At 40.9% G+C, this 12,976-nt stretch overlaps 1 protein-coding gene across 1 annotated transcript; it reads left to right on the top strand.

Moving 5' to 3' along the window:
• Positions 1 to 9,771: 9,771 nt before the first annotated feature.
• Positions 9,772 to 10,629, top strand: LOC149817764 (uncharacterized). The gene has a single exon (XM_089986076.1). It carries the CDS (start codon positions 9,772 to 9,774, stop codon positions 10,627 to 10,629), a length of 858 nt encoding a protein of 285 aa, XP_089842202.1.
• Positions 10,630 to 12,976: the final 2,347 nt, after the last annotated feature.

Below are 12,976 nucleotides of genomic sequence, written 5' to 3'. Positions count from 1 at the left end.
GCAATACATTCAAATCATTCAAACACGTTACAATACATTCAAATCATAACTATATATGTATCAAAGATACATAATCAAAAAATAAAAAATGTAATGCAATACATTCAAACATTGAAATACCTTCTAATCATTCACATCATTGCAATATATTTCAATACATTCAAATAATTTTAAATCATTCACATCAAGTATTGCAATACATTCAAATCATTCAAATACGTTACAATACATTCAATAGAGGTTTGTATTGCAAGATTTTGCTCACTAGCTCGAGAATTGTTTCTCATTACTTGTTTGACTTTCATATTCTTCTTCTTCCTCCTCTTCTTCACCTTCTTCTTCATAGTTTGCCCATCCACTTGGTATATCATTTGGATCACATTCTTCCATGAATATTCCATTGACCAATGGAGATATGACATGCATATCATGCGCGACATCGTGACCATAAGAGAAGTCATAAATATCATCTGATTGATAGTACTCACTCTCCTCAGTTACCTTATCTTTCTGTAACTGATCATACTCAGGGTATAGTTTGAACTTCACATTGCAAACTGCTCACCATTCATTTCTATCTGTTTTCTTTGTACTCGGATATGAAGTATAGTAAACTTGTTGAGCTTGCGAGGCTAATATGAATGGTTCATATGTTCCAAACCTTGATTTATGATTCACCTCCATAATGCCTGAGGCTTTGTCAACTCTTGTTGCAGTTGGATCAAACTAATGACACTTGAATAAAGTTACCATATTATTTATGCCTAAGTAAGTCAACTCCATTATTTCTTCTATAACACCATAGTAATCATGTTCATTTTCACCGTAGCTGCTACCCTTGACACACACGCCATTATTCATCGTTGATTTGTTTATACCGTAGTCTTTTGTATGGAATCGGTAACCATTTACGATGTACCCGTTGTAACATTGCACAACTTTGGTCGGGCCGTTTTGTAAATCACATATTCCTTGATCTTTAACATCACCATGGCGAACCTACAAACATAAACAATAATTGTGATCATGACCAATTAAGTAACTTAGTGTTGTTTACACGTAGACAATTTATGTCATGGTCCTTACCACCTCTTTTAACCACTCCACAAACTTAGTTTCACGTTCTTTTTGCACTTTTGCATCAGTGAGATGTGAAACTTCTCTTCGCAATTCTAGATCAAATCGTCTGTACTTAACAAATACTTATATTACCGAACCATGTATGCACGTCAAGAACATAAAAAGATTTAGATTTGTGTTGCGTCTATATGTACTTACTCGATGTATGGGTCGATCGCTGAGCAATTCAAAAGAATATAGATTTGTGCTGCATCTTGCTCTCGATCTGCCAAGAGTCTTGATCGGCAACTACCAAATGCATGCCTAAGTGATTGAAATATCGACAGTTTGTCAGCTATAATAAATTGTTCTCCATCATTGTTACGAGGTGGACATGTGTAACATGTTGGAATGTTAGGTTCAAAGTACATAGATGAAATATTTGAAATCTCTTCTAAAGTGTACGCCTCACAAATAGAGCCTTCTACTCTTGCTTTATTTTGAACCTTTTTTTTGAGGTCAAACATGTATTAGTAAAAAATATATATCTCAAATTTGAAATATCTATCATTGAAGAGAATAATATAAGAAAAAATATACCTTTCAAATGGGTACATCCACCGATATTGTACAGGACCACCAACCCTTAGTTCAAATGGCAAATATATGATCAAATGTTTCATAACATCGAAAAATGCCAGTGAAAATATCTTCTTTAATTGACAAATAGTAGTGACGACAGAATCCTCGAGATTCTTTACCTCAGATACTACGACTTCCGATGCGCACAATGTTCTAAAAAATCTACTCAACTCAGATAATACCCCCATATAGGTTTGTCTAACATATCATAGAATGCTAGGGGTATCAATCGTTGCATAAAGATATGACAATCATGGCTCTTCAACCCACATAACTGTCCATCGTCGATCTTCACAGCCCGAGCAATGTTAAAGATGTATCCATCTGTAAATCTCAACTGTCTCAACCATTGACATACCTTCTTTATTTGATCAGGTCGAAGCACATATCTTGCCTTTGGTTTCAGTACTTTGCCATTATACTCTTTGAGTTTCAATTCTGGTCTTTTACATATTACTTTTAAATTCATACGGGTCTTCGGATTATCCTTTGTTTTCCCTTTAACATTCATTACTCTATTGAACATATTATCAAACACATTTTTCTCCACATGCATCACATTCAAATTATGTCGTATCAATAAGGTCGGCCAATATGGTAGTTTCCAAAATATAGATTTCTTTATCCAATTGTGTTCCTTCCCAAATCCAAGGAAGGGCGTCAGACTACGAGCATCTGTTAATACATATGAAAAGTATCACAATATTCTTAAAATCTCTATGCCAGACAATCTTGTCGATGGACCTTCCATTTCAGTTGTACCTGCTTGAAATACATTCTTCTTAAAATCTCATGCTTGAGCCAGTGCACTTTTGGCCATTGCTTTCACCGTATATATTAGCCCCTATTCTATGTATATATACTTGGTATATATGGCGTGATGAATACCACAGACATAAATGACAATTGGGCTGATTGGTGTTATAAAATAGCATAAAAGTTCTAATATTATGGATAACTTTTCTAGTGTCATCGGTTGGTTATCATATATGAGGGAGCGACTGGTCTAAGAAATATATCTCAGTAAAAGGATCATAGCCTCTCTTACAGCAGTTGCAACCTGCCAAAGCATTTCACCATGTTACCTTTCTAATTTGTGAACTTGGTCATGTTTCACAGGACACCAGTCAAACCCAGCATGACTGTCAATTCACTTTTGTGGATTTATGTGGTACTAAAAAGTACTCTCCGTCCAACACCAGATTTATGGCTGTCACTGTACAAGCTTTGTATTGCCCAAATATTGGTTACGTTGGGTTTGACAGGAAGCAAGAAATCTCTTGGCTTGCTAGGCAATACAAAGCGGCGCCACCATCGGGAGGATGAGGTGTTAGGCGGGGGGGGGGGGGGGGAGGGGTGCGCCTTGCCTCAGCCACCAGCAACCTCAAGATTGCCAGCATTGCTCTACCAGGAGGAATAGCGGGACAGAGGGAAGGCTTACCCTCTGTCTCGGCCTCGCTGAGCAACCAGGCTGACTCGGTCTGGGTAAAACCAGACATACCCAGGTCGAGTCAGGTCTGGTGGGACAAGACAGAGAGCCAAGCTCTCTGTCTCAGCCTGAATGAGCAATCAGGCAGATTCAGTGTGGGTAAAACCAGACCGAGTCAGGTCTGGTGAAACAAGGTCGAGAGCACAAGCTCCCACTTATTGCTAATGCACATTTATTTTGGATAGTTCAAAGGAAAACTCCCATCACCAAGCTTACATTGGTTGGCCTCTAGTTGGTAAAACCCTTGAAGTCCCCTATTCACTAAGAAGTACACTTAGTTTCGACCTTGCCACAAGGGATGCCACCGGTGAGTTTTGAACTTGTGATGTCCCATTAACTTGGTGACATTTACACGTCGCCCCCCTACGAGATGAGTGGAGCCTTGCTAATGTATTTAAGATTATAATACCTTCTTCTTTCAAGAAAAGACTAATACTTGCAAATTATTGGTTAAATGCAACACAATCTTTAGGAGGTACCGTTTATGTTCTGTGTACGTCTTTATACATACACACCATTTTCAAATAAAAAGACAGTGCCTGTTAAAACTAGCAAGCAAATTAGTGTCCAGAGCACTCCAAATGAACCTAATAGTGTCATGAATTTTTGCAATCTTCAAAATATTGAGTAAATCTACCAGTGAGAATGGTTATTCGTGAAGCAAAGGCTGGCTTAAATAATAATAGCCTGAGGTTGGCTACCTTTTAGAAAACCACGAAAACTGGATCCCGTATCTTTCACCTGGATATGACAAAGATAATTTTAGGATATTCATTTAAAGGCACAATAAAAAGTTAAGAGAGAGAGAGAGAGAGAGAGAGAGAGAGAGAGAGAGAGAGAGAGAGAGAGAGAGAGAGAGAGAGCCGAACTATCAACCATCAACATTACGAAATGAAAACAGGTTCAACCAACATTGAACCTACCGGGTAACCAAACACGGGCCCAAGACATGCCAAGGAGCCCAAAAAGGAAAAAAGAAAAGTAGCGAAGCAAGGAGAAAATGAAGAAATAAACAAGAAACAAATACGATTAGGCGACGAGCATCATCCTGGATCATGAATGGTCCCTGGAGGCAGATGGTGTTGCAGATCAGGGATGTTGATGCGGAGAATGGCGTATACGTCCACCAAAATAAGGTTCACCATTTTGTTGAACACTGTCGGAATATGCCGAAAAATAGCGTTGTTGCGAGTCATCCATACGACCCACCATGACGAGAGCAGTCAGGTTCGCCAAATAATACGCCATTTGTTGCAATGACGAACTTGTTGAGGACCTCACAACAAATCGTTGGCGAACGATTTCTGGCGCACGCAGACCCCCGGCTTATTCCAAGTCACCTTAAAGATGTTTTGAAAAACATAGCACTCCAAAAAACGGTGGAAGGCAGATTCTTCAGCCGCTTCACACAACACACATTTACTCGGCAGATGAAATCCGATGGATTTGAGGAAGTTGTCAGTCTGCACCCGATCGTGTAAGATTATCCAAGCCAGAAAACATGATCTCGGGGTGGGTCCCTTGCCCCAGATCAGGTTCGTCGGGAACCGGTCCACCCCCGACGGAAGGAGGGCGAGGTAGCCTTCTTTTGAGCGGAAAGATCCGTTTAGAGCAAGGTTACGACCAAAGAACTGAGACTGCGAGTCAACATTGCCATTATGAGACAGAACTGCAGACCATGCTTGGATCCATGATCGCCGAAGCTTTGACATAGTTCGCTGATGCACGCTTGTGGCCCCCACCAAAGATTCCACACCACCATATTTAGCTAGGAGCACGCTTGCACATGGAGACCCAGGTTGGTGTGCAAGCCAGCTCTGCTTCACGACAAGAATCATACTCCTCAGCCAGGGATCCTTGATTCCCAAACCCCCCCTATTTGGGGGTAGTCGAAGAGTGTCCCACCCTATTAGGTGGCGCTTGTTTTTGGGACCTCGCCCAGACCACAGGAAGTGTGTCACTATCTGAGCTATCTTCTTACTAACCCCCATAGGCATCAGGAATATAGACATAAAAAATTCTGGCATAGCAGAAAGAACGTGCTTGATGAGAGTTAGTCTACCCACGATAGAAAGGTATGACGCTTGCCAGCCCGATATTTTTTTCTGAACCCTTTGGATAGTGGTACTCCAGGCTGCCGTTGATACACGACTGATTTGAAGCGGCAGACCCAGATAAGAAAAAGAGTTATCCGAAACCGAGCATCCGAATATCCGCTGGCCCATTTCCAACATTGATGGAGGGGCGTTGACCATGGATAGACAACACTTCTCGTAGTTCAAGGATAGACCTGACATCGATTGGAAGAAAAGAAGGACAAGCTTGAATCTTAACATTTGTTGGATGGAGGCCCTTCTGAAGATAATTATGTCATCAGCGTAGGTCAGGATCTGACTACGACACTCTTGAATACCGAGAGATTCAATTAGATCACCCTCCACTGCTCTCTTAACCAAAACCACCAGGCCTTCAGAGACGACATTAAAGAGTAACGGAGACAGAGGACATCCTTGTCGAAGACCACGACCAAGTTTGAACTGTTTTCCTTTGACCCCATTGATCTGAAACTGAGATTGGGCATTGGTTACCAGCTCATGCACCCAGCTAGAGAAACGCCTACCAAAGCCCAAGTTTGCCAACATGTTGAAGAGGAACGACCAATGAACCGAGTCGTAGGCTTTATGAAAGTCAAGCTTCAGGGTGAAAAAGGCACGCCCGCTGATCTTTAGGGAGTGCAACACTTCTGTGGCCAAAATGAAGGAATGTTGAAGTCTTCTGTTAGGAATGAAGGCGAACTGTTCAGCCGAAAAAATCCTAGGAGCAATTGACCGCATCTTGTTGGCTAAGACCTTTGCGATAATGCGATATAAACTCCCTAACACTGATATAGGTCTAAACCGCGAGATATTCGATGCGGCTTCCTCCTTAGGAATAAGCGACACAATTGCTAGTAGAGAATGAACCGGCAATCGACGATTACGATGAAACTCGGCGAAGACACTAAGAATGTCACTCTTAACGCATTTCCAGAATATGCGAAAGAAATCCACAGGATACCCATCAAAACCTGGAGCTTTCCACCCAGACGACTCCCGCACCGTCGAGACAATTTCTTCTTCGGTGAACAACCCCTGAATCGAGTTGGATAGCGCTCGATCCATGGACAAAAATAAAATTGAACCCATATTGCCACCTACAGCTTGGTTGCAGGAATACAGGTTAGAAAAATAGTTGGAGACAACATTGATTACCTGATCGCCCGAAAAGAAGACACCATTGATATACAGAGTGTGAATCGCATGTCTTCGATGCCAGTGAGACGCCAAAGAATGAAAGAACCTTGTATTCCCGTCACCCGCTTTAAGCCAATTCACCCTTGACCGCTGCTTCCAACGAATCTCATCCTTAAGATGCCACGATTGCACTAGAAGAGTCAGCTCGGCCGATCTAGCATTGAGACATTCAATATCTGATGCATTCATATAGGACGTATCCAAGAGAGACTGATTGATAGAAGCCAGCTCTCACTCCCAATCCCCCAGATTTTGGAATTTGCTTATTCTATTGGAGATAAGCCAATATTTGATATCGCGGGATAGACGAAAAAACTTAACCATGCATCTTGTGGCCGCTCGGACTGCAAAGCAAGGTCTATTCCAAGATTGATAGAATAACGACTCGAAACCCGCCTCCTTAAGCCACCATTGCTCAAATCTAAAGGATCTATCGCCGGTGAAGCCTTGACCCCATCGGATAACAATCTGACTATGGTCTGAGACAGATGGTGGAAGAAGGCAACAAGAGATGTCATTAATAGAACTCAGCAGCTCTGATGAAACGAGCACCCTGTCTAGCAGACGGAAGCACGGAGTAGATCGTCAATTGGACCACGAGAAAGCTTCACCAACATGGGGAACATGGTACAACCAGTTCATCTGAATAAAGTTTTGGAAGCTCCTCATAGAAGCCGAGTAATTAACCGGAATACTAGAATCGATAGGAGACATAAGGCAGTTGAAATCTCCCATGATAATATGTTGGTCCCCGAATGAAGCAATTACCCTATTTAAGTCCAACCAAAACTCCTCCCGACGGCTATGATGGTGGGGATCATACACCATAGTGACCACTGCTGGAATAGTCTTAAGAGGTAAGGGAAGAGTGATGGATATGGAAAACGGACCTTCGTCCACCCGTTGAAAGGCCAAAGACTGCTTCCCGAGGATGAGGATGCCTCCCGCATATTGAGTTGCAGGCTTGAAGCAGAAATCTGCACCACGCCAGATTTCAGAGACGACGGAGCTCGAGATATCTGCCATCTTCGTTTCACAAAGTGCGATTAGATCGGGCTTTTCTTGACGGATCCAACCGAGGAGTGCGGATCCTCACAGACCGCCTAGGAGAGACCCCAGACTCGCCGGAAGGAGATAGCGAAGGTCGAGGACGTCTCCTAATTGGGAGACCACCCCACCCAGGATGAGATAACCCCTCGACCGAAGGAGATGGGGTGTTGATGAACGAGATACGCCCATCATCCACGATCAAGGACGGTAAACAATCTGCGATCGCGGCAAAGGACTCACGCATAACAGAATCGACGCTGAGAAGCTGGGCTTCGGAAAGCGCGAGCTTGAGCCGCCGAGCTGCATCGTCCACAAACAGACCCAAAAAGGATGAGAGTTGACCACTCATAGATGACGAACCCGCAATTGACGGATAGACCAAGTTTGGGGAGCCCTCCAGGCCTGCGAAGTCGCCCTCCAGGATGAAAGAGTAGGTGTTCAATGCCACCGGAGCCCTGCAATACACGGCTAACATAGGGGCACTTACCAAACTGATGGAGACCAGGCGAATCGAACAGACGATGCACTTGGTTGAGATAGATGAAACCAAGACTGAAAGGCCATCAACCAGCTTGAAGAAGAAACACTGTCGGATCGGGACTCCGGAAATAGGCGACCTGTGGGCCCGAGCAAGGAGAGAGTCCTCCGAGAGATGAGACCTCTTCCGCGAGAAAGGCCCAAACTCAGATGCCCCAAAGGTCGAAGCAAACGAAATAGAGGATGTTGCAACTGCCGAGGGAAAGAGAGAATCCTTAGGCACCAAGGCGACACCTGACGGACCCCGATCCCCATCAAGCACCCAAAAAGGATCCACCAAAAGGTTCCGCAACAACCTAGCCCAAGACTCAGACCACCCGGGAAGCCACGACAGCCAACATCTTCCTGACCGAGGTTCTCTCACTAAGTTTCTCAAGTTATGAGAGTCGTGCCTAAAATTACCACGCCTTGATATATTATTTCAATTGGAAAGTCTTGCAAGTTTTGTGATTAGGGTTACTTAAATCTTCATCCGCAGATATTGGATATTCGTAGATACAGTGGCCATGCTACGGGCCATAGCCATAAATATCCGTTATTTTTTTCTAAAATACCTCCTGTATTTATTGCTAGAATTTTAAAAAACTGATATAATCTCGAGAACAATACATTTTTAAAAATATCCCCTATTTTAAAAATATCATGGTTTCATCGTGATATTATCATGTTATTATCACTATATTTATATTTTACATATATATTTATATTTTTTTTAAAGTTTGAATACATAGATATTTACCCAAGATTTTCTGGAAAAAAAAAGTTTTCTAAATTATCGCAAGAATTTTCTTTGGTGGAGAAAATCCCCTTAACAAGATTTGTAACTTTGCTGCGGTCTCAGGTAGTTAACACGCGGTTATAGGCAGTTCAGTGTTTATTAACGCTTGATCTTAGAAGAAAAGAAATGATGATAAAAATAAGCTCATAATTAACACAGTCACCTGCATATCGCACACATGAACAGTGCCACATTAAACCTTTTCACTTGTTTCTCACCATGATTCTCTTTGCAAACGTTTTTACAGTACTCCTCGGATTCACCCACCAGGTGAGGAGAAATGATATCGATATCATCAGGTAGTCCAAAAAAAAAAAATGTTAACTTTGCTCTTATCATCAACAGCACACGATTTAAAGAAAGAGGATGAAAAGTTTATGACCAGATTCGTGTCAAACAAACTAAAAATGCAAGTCACGCTTTCTCCCCTCGTGTAAGCATTAAATTAAACTAAACGTGGATCCCGAGAGCCTTATATTAATTTGATGCAGCCACAACAACACTCCACCCATTTATTTAGTTCATTGAAGGATCATTTTGAGCAGTAATGCTTTTATATGTAGCAATGTATGCTGGGCAGTAGACCAAGGACAAGGCACTCGTGGACAATCAATTGCCATCAGGAGTAAAGTGTACCAATATATGAGGGAATCTGGAAGGGACAAGGACCCTGATGAGCCACATGGTCCACCTCATTTCCACGCTTAAACAAAATGAAATGATTTCTTACCTAACGGAGACAATGGTAGACACGGCTGAGAAACCCCTTGATACACCACATGCTCATCTCACAACATGTTCCAATGAAAGATTCCATTTGTTCCCCCAATGCAAGCTTTATAAGAAGGGCCAAGAAAGCGTTCACCATCATCATCATCTTGGTGATGGTTTTGCCTTCACTTCCAAAGGAAAAGAAAGAGAAGATGGCAACTTCTGCAAAATCTTTCCACATTCGTTCCACTAGCTTTCCATCAAAATCCCACCCCAACTTGGTGCAAGTGCAGGAGTACCTTCATTTGGTTAAGGCTTGGGAAGACTCTCCTATAAGGAAGGCACAATTGGCCACTGGACTTTGCCACTTCAAGGACTTGTACAGTTCCATCATTGCTTTTATCCAACTCCCTCTCATCCAACAGGCTCTATGTGGCAAAGAGAGCTTGGTGAGAGAGTTGTTGGATGACTTCCTCAGCTTATTGGATGTTTGTGGGATGGTGAAGGACTCCTTGTTGCAGTTGAGGGAGCAACATCAATCCCTTCGTTCCATGCTTCGTAGAGGTGATGCTGGTCTGGAAGCTGGCATTTGTGCCTACCAGTGCTCCAGGAAGAGAATGAAAAAGGACATGATCAAGTGTCTAAGATTATTGAAAAGTATGGAAAAACATGTATGCTTTTCAAATGACAACCTTGACATGGTTGATGAAGTCTTCAAGAATGCAAGGTCTGCTGCGGTTTCCATCTTCAGCAGCCTTAGCTCGACCGTCTGTGGTCGCAAGGCAACACAATCCATCTTCTCAAGATTGAGATTATTGGGTTCCAAGGGCCATGAAAATCAGGAAGGTGATCAAGATGACAGCAGTGAAATAGAGAGGGCAGATATGGCTATACTAGCACTTTATAGCCATTCATCCAAGACAGTGAAGAAGGACAGTGTTCAAGATGCACAAAGACTGATGGAATCATTGGATCTTACCTTGAGGAAAACTGACGAGGAGTTGGCGGTTGTTTTCAGGTGTTTGATCCAAGCCAGGGTTTCCCTCCTTAACATTATTACAGGGTGTTGAGCTAGACTGCTCGTTTGCTCAATTAAACCTTGGCATCTGCATTTTAGAGGATTGCTAAGGAACCCAATTGTGATTTTTGTACATTCACAAGTATATGAAATCATCACCATGTTAAGGACACGATTTGCATCTTTTACTTGTTCTGCTTTATATTGAGTGAATCACTCGTTCGTTGCGAGTAGACTAGAAAAGTGGTACAACCTACTCATTGTATGCGGCCCCATCATTGGTTATATTTAATCTCCACCGTACATCGTTTTGAGTTTTTTCACGCCCCCACAAACTTGACCGAACTTTCAAGAACCGTGATTTCTCATTTGATTGCTAGCCCTCCGATCAGTTTAATCTTTATGCCTAGTTAAATAAATTTTTTTATTAAAAAAAGTCTTGTTTCAATGGTCCGTTCCTTGTTTTAATGGATTTGAAACGCTTTAATAAGGCCTTGCAAATTGGTGGTGGATTGTCACCACGGAGGATTCAATGGTGTCCAATGTCCAAGGTCATAAAAGAAAAATACAACTTTAGAGGGTGGCCTTAGCAATGGACTCATGATTACAAATGGAAGAGCTGGGTTTTGGAAGGGACTGCTTCAAGTGTTGGGTATCTTTATACATGGTGTCAAGGTGAAGCTCAAAGATGGCATCTCCATCAGTTTTTGGAGAGATGTTTGGCGCTCGGAATTTTGCTTAAGGGAGGAATAGCCTGCCCTCTTTCAAGTGCCTAGAAGAGAGCGCCGATTTATCAAAGATCTTTCATGATCATTAACTTGTTCGTGCTAAATCATTGAAAAAAACAAAAACAAAATTTTGATGCAGAAACATACCTGAATCCATTAGTACTCCGGTAGATCTTTACCTGTATGATCTTCCAAAACCTCTATATGTGACAATTTATTCTTTTTTAAACCTAATAAGAGAGAGATAGTTTTATTTCCTGATGATAGAGAGGCAAAAGAAAATAACTACTATATATGGTTTGGGGACCATAATCTAATTGTAATCACCTTATGGTTTATTTTCAATTCAACCCATCATAAAATAAAAAATTGATGCATGAGGTCTCTACACATAATAAAATCATATCATATGAGATATCATATCACTACAAGAAATATGTGGATTAGCGACGATCGTAATCCGTCGCTAAACAGTTTAGCGATGGGTTAGCGACGGATTAGCCACAGATAACTTTCATCACAATTTTCTAGTCGCTAATTAGTGACAAAAAATATATATCGCTACTTTCGTCGCTAATTTGCGATGAATTAACGAATGCCATGATTCATCGCAAGGCCATCGTTAATCCGCAGAGATTTGGTTTTACGACAGATACGCATCCATCGATAATTTTGTCGCTAATGTAGCGACAGAATTGCAATGGATTACAATCCGTCGCAAAACATCGGTCGATTCAGTTTTCTGACGGATAAATATTTGTCCCTAATCCATCGCTAAATTGGAGGCTGATACTAATTAGCAATGGATATTATCCATCGTTAATCCATCGCAAACAATAAAAAAAAATTAAAAAAATTTATTTGAAATATAAATATCGAGAAAAAATTTCTCGTTATACAATTTATATAACCTGTGTATAAAAAATAAAGTATACATAAAAAATACATATACAAAGCAATTGAAATAATTTAGCGATCCACTATAATCCTTGTCAAGTTCTAATTATTTATAAGTGAACATTTACAAAGAGTTTCTTTTGAAACAACAAGAAGGTACAACAAATTCAGCACATAAATCTAATCATTGCCAAGATTCTGAGCATCATCTTCTTCTTTGTCTCGATCTGCCCCTTCATCCATGCCTCTATCAGCTCCTCTACGCTGATTATCTTTAGCATCCTACAAGAGAAAACAAAGGTTAGTATTGATAAATAAAATATAATGAAATAAATTATATGTAATGCACCTAATCTAAGGCAATCAAAGTAACATGAATGAATTACATATAGACTAACTAGCAATAAAGTGAAGGACATTAACAGAATTCAGATATGTGTTCTAAGGATAACAGAAAAAAAAAATTATAGTGATTCAATCATGCAGATATGTGTTCTAAGGTTGTCAAAAAAATATCATAGTGATTCAAGCATGCATATATGTGTTATAAGGCTGTCAAATAAATGTCTTCTGTATCACAATCATGATTATATGTGTTCTAATGTTGTCAAAAAACTCTCATAGTGATTCAATTATGCATATATGTGTTCTAAGGTTGTCAAAAAACTTTTATAGTGATTCAAGCAAGCATATATGTGTTCTAAGGTAGTCAAACAATTTTATAGTGATGAAATCATGCTTATATATGTGTTATAAGGCAGTCAAAAAACTTTC

This window comes from Nuphar pumila, chromosome 13, assembly GCF_984573655.1.
Source record: "Nuphar pumila chromosome 13, dmNupPumi1.hap1.1, whole genome shotgun sequence".
Lineage (NCBI taxonomy): Eukaryota > Viridiplantae > Streptophyta > Magnoliopsida > Nymphaeales > Nymphaeaceae > Nuphar > Nuphar pumila.
This window is presented reverse-complemented; position numbering and strand designations above follow the sequence as displayed.

Bases quoted from the DNA above. Each gene is read 5' to 3' on its own strand.
- LOC149817764 (XM_089986076.1), top strand. From the start codon at position 9,772: ATGGCAACTTCTGCAAAATCTTTCCACATTCGTTCCACTAGCTTTCCA.